The sequence below is a fragment of the Panthera tigris genome, chromosome E1 (genome assembly GCF_018350195.1).
Source record: "Panthera tigris isolate Pti1 chromosome E1, P.tigris_Pti1_mat1.1, whole genome shotgun sequence".
NCBI classification, from domain to species: Eukaryota; Metazoa; Chordata; class Mammalia; order Carnivora; family Felidae; genus Panthera; species Panthera tigris.
The window spans coordinates 18055562-18071065 of record NC_056673.1 but is presented as its reverse complement, the minus strand read 5'-3'; the positions used below and the strand labels follow the sequence as shown (position 1 = coordinate 18071065).

Sequence of the window (15504 nt, the reverse complement as noted above, 5' to 3'; positions counted from 1 at the left end):
GTGTATGTGTGTGTGTGTGTAACTATGAATTTTATTTTGTGGACATCTACTGTGGCATGCATCTGTACAAACCTTTCAGACAGTGTGAAGGGATTTGAGCTGCTTTGAGGTGAGAGTGCCTGTGTTGCAGGATTGGGGTGAATTAAACAGACTTGTGACTCGAGATCACTCTGCCTGCAGCAGGGAGAAGAGATTTCAGGGGCAAGAGAGGAAGAGAGGCAAATGAGGAGGTCTTGTAAGAGTCTTGGTGATGGATGCTGGGGCTTGGGCCAGGATGGTGGCCGAGAGCTGGAGAGAAGTCATTGGGTACATTTGAGGCATAGAACCAGCAGGACTGTAGAGCCGGAGTGGAGAGGGGATCTGTCGAATGAGTGCCTGATGAAGGGTTTCCCCCCGAGGGGCTCCCGGTAGCAGCGACTCCCCAGAGGTTGAAGAGAACGGGGATCCAAACGGGATGCTTCCTGGGGCAGGTGTTGGGGTGACGCAAGCAGGAAAGGAGGGCTTCACGCCCAGGCCAGCACCAGCCAACGAGCCAGGGGCGAGAGACGCGGAGGTGAAAAGCCTCACTCCCCGTCCTTGGGAGCCCATAGACGGATACTGAGAGAGGAGCAAATCCTCAGCCAAGGAACAGATCTGGGGAACCCCTCCCCTACTGGTCTGCGCAAGGTAGTGACTGAGGCAGGAAAAAGCACTTGCTGCCAGAAACAAACTCTTCCCTGGTGGTATCTGAGCTCCAGGAGGGCCACCTTGGACAGCAGCACCTGCTGTGACTATGACAAAGGCATGCACAGTGCTTGCCGCAGCCTGAGGAGCTGCCGGTGGCCAGAGCGTCCCGGTCCCATGCCACAGGTGGCCATCTGAGCTTGGCCAGCCCAGGTTCCTTCCTCACCTCTCAGTGCCACTGCCCCGCGGAGATGAGAGGAGGAAAAGAGAGAGAACATATGCAGAGCGCCCACCCGACCTCCCCACCCTCCGTCAGTTCCTCACTCTGGCTCCCACCGCATTGCTGGGACTAGTAGAGACCCCTGCTCCCGCCCAGAGAGTAATTCCACACAGAGATGGACCTAGAAGTTTGGAAAACTCCCAAGGAGATTCAGGGAAGCCCCAATGGTTGCTGCTAGGTAAATTTTTTGTTCTTTGCCCTAGGGTGGGGATGTAACTGGGTCCCAGGTGTGCAAGAGCACCCGGCTCCGGGGCTGCAAACAGACCAGGTTGGGTGACTCGCTGCTGGCAAAATCCAAAGGCAGAGGGACAGGGGCGCCTGGGCGGCTCAACCGGTTAAGCATCGGACTTGGCCTCAGGTCGTGATCTTGCAGTTCGTGAATTCAAGCCCCATGTCAGGCTCTGTGCTGACAGCTTGGAGCCTGGAGCCTGTTTCGGGTTCTGTGTCTCTCTCTCTCTCTCTCTCTCTCTCTCTCTCTCTCCCCCTCCCCTGCTCACACTCTGTCTGTCTCAAAAAATAAATAAACATTAAAAAAAAAAAACCCACAAAACACAGAGGCAGAGGGATGAGTGCAGGTGAAACAAGAAAGGAATTAATTTCAGTGAGGCCACCACCCGGAAGACAGTGGACTAACATCTCAAAGACTGTCTCCTCCAGGTGCTGAAAATACTTCCAGGTTTATATAAGGAAAATGTGGGACAAAGGTCGGTGGGTATGTTCGGGTGGGCAGGGAAGGTCAGGTCAATCACTTTCTTGGGGTCAATCACATGAGGTCTTGCTGGTGTCAGGGCTTTCCTTGTCGCTGGGCGGGGCGGGGCGGGGGGCAGTTTTGGTCTTCATCACGGGATGCTTTGCCACTTAAGTCTTTTGCCTGAGCTAAGAGATACGCTGGAAAAAAGAATTTCATCAGTTAGAAAGTACAGATTGAGGTCAAAATGGAGGAGGCTGAAAACCTCTCTCAGGGATTCTAACCCATTTCTGAGTTATGAATACCTTTGGCTATCTAGTAAACACTACGTACTCTTCTCAGAATATTGCTTTAAAATGCGCAAAATAGGGGCGCCTGGGTGGCTCAGTCGGTTAAACATCTGACTCTTGACTTCAGCTCAGGTCATGGTCTCACGGTTCGTGGGTTCGAGCCCCACCTCCAGCTCTGTGCTGACAGTGCTGAGACTGCTTGGGATTCTCTCTCTCCCTCTCTCTGCCCCTTCCCCACTCGTGTTGTCTGTCTCTCTCAAAATAAACAAATAGAAGCTTTAAGAAATAAAGTGAAATGCACAAAATAAAACGTATAGGATTATAAAGGAAACCAATTACGTTGGAATACAGTAATGAAAACATGAAAAAACATCGCAATTCAGAAATATAGGTGATTATTAATGCATTAAGCTTCTAGTGTTGGTGTAACTACTATAATTTCAAAACCAGTGATGGACATAAACACTCTTTTGAGATAACAGCAACAAGCGATCTGTGCACGTATCCAATGGCTGGCAGCCACGATCGGGCCTGTGACAAAATCACCAATCACCGTGGCTTTGCCGCCTACGTTTGGAACTTAGATGTTAGCGCAAAGATGAAATACCTTTCCTTCAAATTCCTTGGGACTCCATGCCCCAGTTAAGAATCCTATGACCCAGGAAGAACAGGTCAGCAAATTATGCCACATCCAGACAAGGCTGCCCATAAGGGTAAGATGGAGACACAGGGCCAGGGCCACCAGGGCCACAGAAGGCTTCTGGAGAGAACTTTGAAACCGGTTTGGGGTTTGATCCAGAGACAGATAGACGTGTGAGGAGGAGGAGGGGGAGGAGGGGAAGAGATGTAAAGGGTTAGGGGAGCCAGAGACTGAACACGCTGGAGCGTGGTGGGCAGGGCTTCACTATTAACAACTCTTTGCGGTCTCAGAAGAGAAGGAACTTGCCTGGAGCTTGATGACAGGAAGTGGCAGGCCCCCAGGAAGATAGTTCTCTCTCTCTTTCTCTCTCTCTCTTTTTTTTTAATGTTTACTTATTTTTCGGGGGGGGGGGGGGGGGGGGGGCAGAGAGACAGGGAGAGAGAGAGAATCCCAGGCGGGCTCTGCGCTGTCCGCGTAGACCCCAACACAGGACTCGAACTCATGAACCTTGAGAATGTGACTTGAGCCGAAACCAAGAGTCAGATGTTCAGTTGACTGAGCCACCCAGGCGCCCCTGGAAGATAGTTGTTTGAATTCAGAGCCCCAGATCACCCCCATACACCCCACTAGTCACAGTGAACCTGAGGCTGGGGGACACCCTGTGACTGTGAGGGACCGAGCTCAGGGTAGAAGGCAAAAGCTGAGGCTCAAGACCCAGATGGCCTGGCTTCTTCACTTGCTAGCGTGTGACGCTGAGACGTTTACTTCGTTTATTTGTGCCTTCGTTTCTTCATCTGTGGAATGGGAACAAGAGTCATTACCTCCCAGAGCAACTAAACTCGACAATCCTCTGAAGCATGGAGGGCGCGGAGCCTGGCACGCAGTAGTCCTGGGGATGCTTCTGCTGTCGTTAGCAGCACTTTCTTCTTGCATCAGCAGTGATCATCTACCCCAGCCGCCTCCTTGTCTCTGGCCAGAGAATTCCCAGGGGGCTGGGGGAGGGGGGACACCAGGGTCCAGAGGGGCTGGCCTGCCCTTAGCCCCAGGGGAGGATGAGTAACCTCCCCTGCAATCCTTGCAAGTGAGAAAGTGCTTGAGGAACAGCAGCTTCAGCAAAACAGGCCTCCTGGGGGGGGGGGCGGGTCTCTGGGCGAAGGTCAAGGTGGCCCCACCCCTGGGGCCCAAGAGTTCATGTCCAGGGTGAGGAGAGATGGTGGAAATTTCATGATGAGAAAGTGAGCCTGGCATCACCTGGCCCTGCAGCTGCGTGCTGTTCCAGTCGAGGGGTGCCCTCTCCCTGGGACACTGGGGAAACGCTCTTGGAATCCTGCAATCTAGATACTTTGCCTGGGTCTTCCCTGCTCTGCTCCGCCCCAGTTCTGTGACCTTGAAGAGCCACTTACCTTCTCAAGTTCCTCTGTAACCTGGGACCACCACACCCACCTTAATGGCTGTTTGAGTTTCTTGTAACCACAGGTAGGAAAACACCCAGCTCCTAAGAGTTGCTCAATAAACAGCAGCTTCCTCTTCCCCCTGGCTACCGCCAGGGACCCTTCCCAAACTTAGGGTACTAAGGGCATGAGGTACTAAGGGGTGAGGACGGCCTGCGCCAGGTGGAGAAAACAAGAGGGCCAGGGACAGCTGAGACAGGTCAGAGAGGAGGGGCCTCCCAGCCCACTGTCCCAGCACGCAGCTCCTTGCTTCTGAACACAGCCCCTTGCCTCCACCCACAGAGCCAGCTGGTGCCCCAGGGGAGCCTTGGATGTGCACACCTGCTCCCCTGGAGGCTTCCATGTCACTGGGGCCCCAGGACGCCGGGGCGGCTGTCTGACTTCCATTTCTGCTCCAGGTCCCCTCCCACGTCTGAGGCCAGCCCCCTCTAGACCTGGGGGCCCTGTCAGAGAAAGGAGAGCCTCTGGTACCCAAAGGCTTGCAAAACCGTGTCTCAGGGTTTACCCCTCCCACCATCTCCCTGCACAACTCGGGGATGGGGGAACTTTTCACGTCTTCAATAAATGTGAATGGCACCCCCTGGAAATGTGCGATGCAGTGGTCAGGCCAGGCTTGCTCCCACTATTCCAAAACTTCCCAGTGATTCAGTCTTTCAGAAAAAATTTGCTCTGAAGCCTGCTGGGTTCTGAGCTCCAAGCACCTAGATGCGGCAAAATGGAGTCTGTCCTCATGGAGCTCACCTTCTGGGAGAGGGAACAAAAATGCATTACATCGTCATACAAATATATTCTTACAGGCTCTGACAAAGCCAGGGAAGGCCGAGGTGCCAGGCTGGAGTCCACACTGGCCAGGCCCCGGGTCTTTTCTAGATGAGCCCCATCTCCTCCGGGGGATCCTCACTTTGGCCCACCGCAGTGCCCTCGGGCTGAGTGGGGCTTGATACCCAAATCTAGACTCTCCAGTAGGCTGGATCATAATGCCTAGCCTCCTCAAGGTCAAAGACAAGGTGGTGAGTGCCTTGCTTTGTTTTTTATTTCCGTTTTAAAATGGGACTTAGACTCTGTTATCAGTGACTGTGGGTTTCACACGCTCTCACTCCGCTGTTACAAATGGCCTGTTTTCTCTGGGGGCAGGAGGTGACATGGCTCTGGGACACAGGCCTGCCCCAGCAACAGCTCTGACACCCCTCTCCCGCCCACAGGAAGCCTACTGTGCCTACTCCATCATCCTCATGGCGCTCTTCTGGTGCACCGAGGCTCTGCCCCTGGCTGTCACCGCCCTCTTCCCCATCATCCTGTACCCCATGATGGGCATAATGGATGCCTCCGAGGTAAGCCTCCCCCCTTTCCCAAGAGGAAAGGCTCCCGGTATGGAGGGGGTCTGCTCTAAAACACTGGTGAAGGAAGAAGACTCCTCACAGGCAGGGCACACGGAAGAGGGGTCCTCGCCTCTGCTTGGCAGGTCAGGGAGCACTAAAGGAGGAGTCAGCTAGAAGACACAGGGGAGCAGGGGGGGCGTGCGTTCTAGAAGTGCATGGTTGGTGTTGAGAGCTAATTCAAAGCGGACCAGGTGTAGGCCAGGGAGGTGGAAAGGCCTGGTGACCCAGGAAAAGGGGCCTTGAAAGTCAGCTAAAGAACTTGTATTTTCTGGGTTCAGTGACCCTGAAACATGAGCGTGTGTCAGGATCACCCTCGGGGCTGGTTGAAACAGATTGCTGGGCCCTACCCCCCAGAGTTTCTGATTCAGTGGATCTGGGGCAGGGCCTGAGCATTTCGTTCCTCGCAAGCTCCAGGTTGGTGATGATGCCAGCTTATGGACCACACTTTGAGAACCACTGCCGTAGTTTCCAGAATCCGCACTAAATTCTCTAGCTCCTAGTCAATGGCTTGAAACATGACTGGGATCAGGCTAGATTACCTCGCACTCGTTCCTGAGGGGAGAAAGAAGGAGTTTGGCAGGAAGACAGGAACCTGGTTAATATTAAATGGAAGATGATCCAAAGACCATTTCCATTTGGTTCCGAGAGCCCAGAGACCAACCCCTGTTTGTGGGAATGTCAGTGACTGTAGCTTCTGCCCAGGGGCACAGGGGCACGGGGGAGACCCCTTCCTGCCTCTCAGCTGTCCCTGCCTGCCAGGTGTGCATCGAGTACTTTAAGGACACCAACATCCTGTTCGTCGGGGGGTTGCTCGTGGCCATCGCTGTGGAGCACTGGAATCTGCACAAACGCATTGCCCTCTGCGTGCTCCTCATCATCGGGGTGCGGCCTGCCCTGTGAGTGCTCACCAACCAGGACTGGGGAACCTGGAGCGGGTGGTGTGCTGGGTATCCAGTCCCCGCAGGGACACTGGAATACCAGCCAGTGTGTCCGTCTGTCTGTCCCTAGGCTGCTGTTGGGCTTCATGTTGGTCACGGCCTTCCTGTCCATGTGGATCAGCAACACAGCCACCACGGCCATGATGGTGCCCATCGCACATGCTGTTCTGGAACAGCTGTACAAGACGCCCACAGGCAAGGATGTAGAGGAGGGCAGCGATAACCCCACCTTTGAGCTCCAGGAACCAAGTCCCCAGAAGGACGTGACCAAGCTTGGTGAGAAGGATGAGGCTCGACCCTGCCCCGCCCCCACCCCCGGCCCTTGGGGAGGGTCTGAGATGATGTCCACGACAGGGGTGGTCATCTTGGAGCCCCCAGGGAGACAAAAGGGAGGCAAGATGTACAGTGACCAACTTGTCCTGGTTTGCCCAAGACTGTCTTAGTTTTAAAACAAAAAGTCCCACAGGGCGCCCGGGTGGCTCAGTCGGTTGAGCGTCCACCTCTTGATTTCGGCTCAGGTCATGAGCTCAGGGTCATGGGATCTCACACCGAGTCAGGATCCACTGTGCGTGGAGCCTGTTTGGGATTCTCTCTCTTCCTCTCTCTCTCCCCCTCCCCTGCTCACAGGGATTCTCTCTCTTCCTCTCTCTCTCTCAAAATAAATAATAAACATTTTTAAAAAATAAAATCATAAAAAATGTTTTGAAGTCCCATGTTCTGGGACGCCCGGCTGGCTCAGTCGGTTAAGCATACAACTTCGGCTCAGGTCATGATCTCACAGTTCACGGGCTCGAGCCTCGAGTCGGGCTCTGTGCTGGCAGCTCAGAGTCTGGAGCCTGTTTCGGATTCTGTTGTCTCCCTCCCTCTGCCCCTTCCCCCACTCATCCTGTGTCTCTCTCTGTCTCTCAAACATGAATAAACGTAAAAAAAAAAAAAAAGTCCCATGTTCTGAGAATCCCTTCAGTCCTGGGCAAACCAAGATGCTGGGTCACCCTGGGAGGCAGGGAGCCAGAGTCTGGGTGGGCCATCAGGGATCCAGGCTCCGTTCGTCCTGTTTGAATAGTCCTCTTCCATTCTCTGTGTCTCCATCTCCCTCTGTCAAGAGAGAGTGTGGGCCAGATGGTGTCTGAGGACCCACCCGGTCTGAGCCTCCCTTGCAGACCTGGACGCACCCCTGCCCGCTCCCCTCACCTGGGGGGGGGTGGGTCTCAGCTGTCCACTGACAAGGCCCCTGGAAGCTGCGGAACACTCCGGCCATGCTCCCCAGAGGTGGCCCTGTGCCCACCTCCCCACCGAAGCTCTCCCTCGTTCCCAGATAATGGGCAGGCCCACCCTGTCCCACCTGCTTCTTCAGAGCCGAAGGCACAGAAGGACAGGCAGCGGGTCCGCTTTAGCCAGGGCATGAGCCTGTGTGTGTGCTACTCGGCCAGCATCGGGGGCATCGCCACGCTCACCGGCACCACCCCCAACCTGGTGCTGCAAGGCCAGGTCAACTCGTGAGTGACTGGGGCTGGGGGGTGGGGCACCTGCCCTTCCCCAGGGAGGCCGCTGGGGCCAGCCGGTCAGCGGGCAGGGTCACGCAGCAGCCCGTATCCCCCTTCAGGCTCTTCCCCGAAAACGGCAACGTGGTGAACTTCGCCTCCTGGTTCGGCTTTGCCTTCCCCACCATGGTCATCTTGCTGCTGCTTGCCTGGCTGTGGCTGCAGGTGCTCTTCCTGGGGTTCAAGTAAGTGGTGGACTGAACGAAAGAAGCCCGGGCGCCCGCCCTTACCCTCTGGGAGCTTCCCGTTGGGTAACCAGGTGGCTGGCCACTGTGACAGAGGATATAATGCCCTCCCAAGGCCTATGTACCTAGCATCCCCATTTGAGGGGCTTACTGGATGGAGAGTATGACCCCATTTAGCAGATGAGCAAACGGAGGCTCGAGGGGCGGTATTCAACTAGATTTGTCCATGCTGACATTGAAAACCAGGTCTCCCGATGCCCAGGCCAGATCCATCCCATAAGGCTCCACCGTCCTTTGGTAAATGCTTGAGTGCACCGTGAACACGGCCACTTACAAAAGCATTTGTTGCGGTCTACTTACATCTGGCCCCGTATTAGGCACGGAGAATGCTAGAGGACATTAGGCACGGGCCCTGTCCTTGGAGCTCACCATCCAATGGGTGATGGTATGGCAGGGGCCGTGACAGAAGGAAGTCCGGGGGCTGCAGGAACACGGCCCAGGATAGTGGAGATGCCAGAAGGCCCCCGGAGGACATGCTGACTGAAGTGAGTCTTGTAGAACTAGAAGCCAGCCAGGTGGAGAATGGGGTGAAGACATTCCAGGCAGCAGGAACAGCTTGTGCATAGGTACAGAGGCAAGAAAGACCATGTGTTTGGGAAAACTCTAGTTTTGTTTGGTTGAAACGTAAAGAGCAAAACGGAATATTAGGAGTTGAAGCTGGAGAAGCAGGCAGGGGAAGATTATGGAGGATCCTGTGTGCCACATAAACGGTTTGGACCTTGCCCTTGAGGCCAAGAGTAGTAAATAGGCTTTATTCTTACTTCCAACCCTGGGTTACTGGTAGTGACTAGAAGTCTGAGTTGAAAATCTTGTGAGACCTTGGGGCACCTGCGTGGCCCAGTCGGTTGAGCGTCCGACTTCAGGTTGGCTCAGGTCATGATCTCGCAGTTCCCCGGTTTGAGCTTTCGAGCCCCACATTAGGCTCACTGCTGTCAGCCTGTCAGCACAGAGCCCGCTTCAGATCCTCCGTCCTCCTCTCTCTGCCCCCCAACTTGTGATCTCCCCCAGATAAATAAATATTTTTTAAAAAGAAAAGAAAAGAAAACCTTGTGAATGTGAGACCTTGCTAGAGCTCAGTTGGAATTGAGTCTGGGATTGACTGGTGATGTCTGCTACGAGTACAGGCTAGGAGTAGTGATATGAATGGTATTGTGGTATGAGTTGTTATTTGCCCTTCCTATCCAGGTGGTGGTGGGGAGGGAGGGAAGTAAGGGGTGGGGGGACATTGAATGTTTTTTGGTTTTTTTTTTAAATGTTTGTTTGTTTTTGAGAGAGAGAGAAACAGAATGCAAGCAGGGGAGGGGCAGAGAGAGAGGGCGACACAGAATCCCAAGCAGGCTCTAGGCTCTGAGTTCTCAGCACAGAGCCCAGGGTGGGGCTCGAACTCACACACCACGAGATCATGACCTGAGCTGACGTCGAATGCTTAACACCCAGGCTCCCGACACATTGAAAGTTTTTAAGTATTGCTGCTGTCCTTTGGAAAATTCGCTTGGGCAGGTGCAAGGAGGCTGGGTTGAGGCTGGGCACTGGTACAAGGCGAGGTGTAGTCAAAGAGACCAGCATATGCAAGGCACCACAGGGGATTCAAAGATGTGTGAATTGTGGTCTTTGCCGTTGAGGAACGCACAGTCCCTCGGGGAGTTGAGATTTGCCCAAGAGAAAAGTTAGAAATAAACCTGAGTGAAGCAAGGGGCACACAGGAGTGAGTGGCAGCCTCTGTGCCTCTAAGAGTGATGTTGGTGGGGCTCAGGCTGGCAGGAGTTGGATGCCCAGAAGCAGGTAGGAGAGGGAGGGGAGGGTTTCCCGAAAGGCTGTCGGAAGAGGGGAGGGTGATCTGGAGTCAGAAGGAACCGTGGGGTCCAGGCCTCTAGATCCACCTCACTCTGAGCAAAGGACGGCTTAGCACAAGAGAATTTCTGGAGGGACAGGGAGTCAATGGGGCAGATGGAGAGACCTGTCCCTGGAGCCCCAGCCTTGCCTCTGCTAAGAACCGTGACGCCCTGAGAGTCTTCTACTCTTCTTCCAGAACCTTGGGTGGGTCCAAGGCCTTCGTGTGGCAACACTGAGGTGGTCTTGGCAGTATAACACAGGCACTCAGAACCCCTTGCTTCCCCTGCCTGGTGCGGGGCCCTCAAGAACTGCCCCCCCCCCGCCCCCTGCCTGCAGCTTCCTGAAGAACTTTGGCTTTGGCGGACACCAGCGGGAGCAAGAGCAGGCAGCCTTCCACATCATCCAAACAGAACACAAGCTACTGGGCCCCATGAGCTTTGCAGAGAAGGCTGTCTCTGTCCTCTTTGTCATCTTGGTGGTGCTATGGTTCACGCGGGAGCCCGGCTTTTTCCTTGGCTGGGGCAACCTGGCTTTTCCCGACAAGGATGGGAAAAGGTGAGCATTCTGGGGGAGACAGGGAATCCTTCTGGGGCTCACCTCCTGGTGCCGACCAAGAGGTAACACGGTGGAGAGGACGTGTCAAGAGGACTTGGCACGTCTGTGGGAGGGGGCTCCTCTCCACCGCCTTTCCACCCGATGACCCTGAGCAGACCTGAGCCACTAAGCCTGCCCTGCTTGCCCTGCCCACAGCATGGCGTCCGATGGGACAGTGGCCATCTTCATTGGCATAATTATGTTCTTGGTGCCCTCCAAGATCCCAGGGCTGACTCAAGATCCAGGTAAGAACCTGGACTGGGGCAGGGAAGGGGCTCTGGGCAGCCTCTGCCTTCTGTCATGAAATGTGCCTTCAACCACACTTGACAGGAGTGGTAAAAGCCCAGAGAAGTGGGGATGAGTTGCCAAGGGTGCAGGAGCTCAGGGGCAAAGTAAGGATGTTGCCGAACTGAGGGTCCCTCTCCCACGTGCATTAAACTCAGATAGGGACCCAGAGAGAGACCCAAGTGGAGGGGAGGGAAAACCTGTTGGCCCTTGGTGACCCATCCTCCTTTGCCTGGGAAATAGACAAACCAGGGAGGCTGAAGGCCCCTCCTGCCCTCCTCAACTGGAAGACAGTGAATGAGAAGATGCCCTGGAATATCGTCTTCCTTCTGGGTGGTGGCTTTGCCCTGGCCAAGGGCAGTGAGGTGAGAAACACCTGCCCTCCCCCCAGACTGTTTGAGGGAGACCCTGGCACAGGGAAAGAGGTGCCCTGCTTCTATCCCACACTGGGGAGACCTGATCCCCACTAAGGAGCCTCCTTGTGGGCAGAGTCTTTGCAGCAGCTGGAGCGACAGGTCAGAGCCCCGGCTAAGAGAGGGGGCGGAAACACAAGCCACAGTCACCTCTCCCTGTTCGGGTTCTCAAAGCCAAAGGGAAGGCAGCCTTCTCTGTGAGGCAGGGACTGTTCTCAGCAACCACCAGACAGAGGATGCAATAGCTTTAGCACCAGGGAGTAGCGAGCATTGGGTGGACACAGTTGACCCACTGGGGCCACCAGGGGGCGCCATGATCACACCCAGCCAGGCTTTGGGGATCAGGCCATCATTCATTCTCCAGAGCCTCCATCCAAGAGGGAAATCCCTGAACCTGTGCACCCCTGGGCCTCAGTGTTCTGGCTAAGCTCGTTCAGTGCGCAGACAGGAGGCAGCTTCCCCGGGTCGGAGAGTGGTGCCAGGGACTCCTGGATCTCAGGTTGTTAGTTCAAGGGGCCAAGCACTGTGCTGGGGGCTGGGTGGGCAGCATTGTAGGAGATAAAGTCCCAGCTCCCTGGGACTCACAGTCTGGTATTACAGATGTGGACAGGGAAAGACCTTGGAGCCCTTATGACTCTGTGGACTGTCCCCATTCTTCTGTCAGCCTCTTGCCCAGCCTTTATAGCAAGGGCCCTTCCCCCTTCTCTCTCCTGCCAACCTGCTGGGCTGGAGGAGGCAGGGAGAGGGCTGAAGATGGCCGGGGAGCTCCTAAGAGAGGTTGGGAGAGCGGGAGTAAGTGGAGTTAAAGGTCTTTCCTCCCACCAGGCCCCCGGTTTCCCAAGAAGGCCCTTTGGCCCCCTCTCCTAGCTTCTCATCTGACCCTTCTCCCTACATCCAAATGTTCTTCAAAATCACTTTGAGGGCACCTCCTGGTTCTGCCCGGGTTTTACCTTCCTTCCCAAGCTGCCCTGACTCTGAAGACTCTAGAGAGGTCTCTCTAGAGAACCTCAACCTCTCACACAGAGAACCTCTCCTCTGCCACAGAAATCAGGATTGTCTGAGTGGCTGGGGGACAAGCTGACCCCGCTACAGAATGTGCCACCTCCCGCCATTGCCTTCATCCTCTGCCTGCTGATTGCCACCTTCACTGAGTGCACCAGCAACGTGGCCACCACCACACTTTTCCTGCCCATTCTGGCCTCCATGGTGAGCTGGTCCTGCAGACACACTTCCTCCAGGCAGCCCTCCTGCCCACCCCACCCCACCCAGGGGCCCCACCTGCGGGTTGGAGTGACCTGTCGGCACCTCGTCTCATTTCCGGGAGAAGACCCCTGAGCTGCCGCCCTTCCCCAGACTTTTCAGCTACCTCGGGCCACAAGGCCCTCTGGCCCCTGACTCACTCCATCCCTGGTGACGTTACCCCTTGAGTATCCTGATGGGCCTCACTGGTGGCCTCGCCCACCTCCCGGGCCCAGCCCCTGTTCTGGTCAGTCCTGAGGTGACAGGTTGAAATTACTCCCTGGAGCGTCCCCAGCCCCTTCCTCCCCTGGCGCGTTCCCGCAGCCTTTGATGACACCCCAGAGCCCCTTTGAGATCCGTTTTATGGGCCCCTCCCCTCACCACGCCCCGCTGGGCAGGGCCGCACACTCATCCCCTCCAGAGAGGTCAAGGGGCCCTTCCCAGGTCACCAGTGCCTTCTGGCAGAAGTGGTGGGGTTCATGGCCAGAGTCTATGTTGTTGGGGGGCGGGGAAGGTTGTCCCCCAGAGGGAGGAAGGGGGAGAATTGGGGGCCACGTCTTCCTCTCTGGGATGAGGACTGGGATCAGTTCTGTCCACTGTCTCCCCGTCCAGGCCCAGGCCATCTGCCTCCACCCTCTCTATGTCATGCTCCCCTGCACGCTGTCTGCCTCCCTGGCCTTCATGCTGCCTGTGGCCACCCCACCCAACGCCATAGTCTTCTCTTTCGGAGGCCTCAAAGTGTCTGATATGGTGAGTAGCAGTGGGACCTGAGTGCTTCAGTGCTCCTTTCTGCTCTGTCCTCCCTTCTTGGTGGACCACAAAGAAGCCTAAAGCCACTGAGATTCTCAGCGTTAAGAGCAAAGTCTGTGCAGGCTGGGGGACAGCAGGAGGGTTGTGCCATGATCCCCAGCTGGAGCATCTTCAGACCCTGCCAACCACACGAGAGGGAGAGGAGGGGGTGAGGAATTTAGGGAAGGCTCCCAGGTGCTAGGGCACCTGTACCCGGGGAGAAGGACTCGAACGAAGCCCAAGGCCCTGAACGCTCAGGAAGGGCTTCCTTTTCCCTTCTTAGCACCGGGATTAAAGCAAGAGGGAGGGGGTGCTGCCTGGTGCTGCGGGTCAGACCCACAGGCAGACTTCCGGGGAGAGTGTTGTGGTAAGAGAGCTCTTGAGCACCCGTGAACACCAAGGGCTGGGTACTGGCCCGGCTCAGCAACGGGTCGCTCAGACTGGCTCTCCTCGCACCAGGCCCGAACGGGATTCCTGCTCAACATCATCGGAGTGCTGGTCATCACGCTGGCCATCAACAGCTGGAGCTTCCCCATCTTCAGCCTGTACACCTTCCCCTCCTGGGCCTACTCCAACACCACAGCCAACTGCATGGTCAACCAGGCAAACACCACAACACCTCGCCCCTAGACCAGGGTATCACCTGGCCAAGACCAGGAAGACCCACCTGTTGTCATTCCTCTGAGCCAGGACGGGACACCGGGGCTCCAGGCCAAGCCCTGAGAGAAAGGCACATATATACAGAACCTCGCGTGTGTCTGTAAGGAAGGGATGGGAGTGCTCTGCCCTGTGTACCTGAGGATAATGTGTATATATATATATGGATGGATGTGAGTGTGTATGTGAGGATGGTGTGTCACGTGAGGATGCCTGAGAGGGGGTTTCTTGTGTGTGCACACGATCCTCGGTGTGTATGTTTCGCAGTGTGTGCACGTGTGAGCTCACAGACCATGCGACCTGCCCTCTCTAGCACTCCGGGTCCTTGTCTCCCCTGCTGGGTGGGTGCCCAGACCCCTTTGCACTGTATTTATTGAAACTTGGGGTTGGGGCAGCCTGGGGAGCGGCATCTACCAGCAGTTGCCATGGCAACAGCCTCTGGGACCAGCCCGGCCACTGAGGTCTCCCCAGCGTCTCGGGTTTGGGGGGAGGGTTGGAATATTAGCCCCATTAAAGTCTTTTTCGGTAGAATCCGGGCTGGGTCTTCATGACACTTTCCAGGGCTGGTCCACAGCATGGTTCAAGCCTCAGGTTGAGGAGTACGTGCGGTGGGAGGGGACTTGGCCCCCGTCCTGTATGGTGGCCCCCTCGGCACCCCTCCCACTCGAGGAAGAAGGTAATGGCCAGGAACCCCTGCCAAGGCCGATTGGAGTGGGCGCAGCCACCCAGGAAAGCAGCACTGACATCACCAGCCCCGGCTAATTGGGAGCGGCCAGTCCCTGCGTGTCTTTGGGGAAACCGGCCTCCCCGTTCCCAGAGCACTCCCTGGGCATTTACATAAAACTGTCTGCCTCTGCCAATTCCTCACCGACCCTTCCTCCAGCTTGAAAAACCAGTCCCACCAGACTAGGGAAGGCAGACTGACCCATGCTAGGTGTCCAGAAAGAGGGACCCTCACCCAGAAAGGCAGCCTGCAGCAAGAAGGACGAAAGTGAGACTCACAGGAACAGGTTCGAAACTGGCATGGCCTTCGGAGTGCAGGACCAGGCAACACTCTGGATCATTCTGCCTCCCTGCCTCACCTCCGACCGTCCTCTGCTCCCCGCCCCCGCCATGAACTCCAGAGTCTTCCTTCATCTGGCAAGGTGGGGGGAAGTGGGGGGAAGGGCGATGCCACGCCCACCATCCGTTCTAGGAGCTCGATGGCCCTTCCTGGGGCCGGAAGCTCATCTTTGTTTCAGTCCCAAGTCTCTCACTGTGGACAGTGGCACGTATTGGGTTCATCTGGATGGAAGTTTCCAAAAGTCTCATCCAGTTGCCTCCTGCAGCAGTGGGAGAAAAAAGAGCCATTTACCATCACGGTCATGCCCACTGACAGAGGGGCTGGTTTGTGAAGACAGAAAACCAGAAAGGATGCAATTGTGGATTCCCCCTCTGCTGGGCCGTCACTCAGTCCTCCCGGAGCTGGAGGTTCGAGGTGCAGATGGGAGGGGGCTGCCGCGTGTGGGAGAACATGGCTGTCCCCAGGGGACAAGAGATCCTGACAGGACACGCCAGACACCCAGCAGAGTGAGGAGTG

The 15504-nt window shown here is 55.9% G+C and overlaps 1 protein-coding gene across 3 annotated transcripts in view; it reads left to right on the top strand.

The window, feature by feature from the left end:
• SLC13A2 (solute carrier family 13 member 2) overlaps nucleotides 1–15012 on the top strand; it is a 37530-nt gene extending 22518 nt beyond the window's left edge. For 2 of the 3 annotated variants that reach the window (XM_042966691.1, XM_042966690.1), the window contains exons 2-12: nucleotides 5215–5343; nucleotides 6151–6287; nucleotides 6400–6605; nucleotides 7645–7825; nucleotides 7933–8055; nucleotides 10285–10503; nucleotides 10699–10787; nucleotides 11071–11192; nucleotides 12285–12446; nucleotides 13092–13229; nucleotides 13728–15012. In XM_042966691.1, the coding sequence (XP_042822625.1) occupies nucleotides 5245–5343; nucleotides 6151–6287; nucleotides 6400–6605; nucleotides 7645–7825; nucleotides 7933–8055; nucleotides 10285–10503; nucleotides 10699–10787; nucleotides 11071–11192; nucleotides 12285–12446; nucleotides 13092–13229; nucleotides 13728–13898 (1647 nt within the window). In that variant the 5' untranslated portion in view covers nucleotides 5215–5244 and the 3' untranslated portion in view covers nucleotides 13899–15012. The remainder of the gene's footprint in view (nucleotides 1–5214; nucleotides 5344–6150; nucleotides 6288–6399; nucleotides 6606–7644; nucleotides 7826–7932; nucleotides 8056–10284; nucleotides 10504–10698; nucleotides 10788–11070; nucleotides 11193–12284; nucleotides 12447–13091; nucleotides 13230–13727) is intronic. The other variant, XM_007076201.3, reaches the window with a different exon arrangement.
• The last annotated feature ends 492 nt before the right edge of the window (nucleotides 15013–15504 follow it).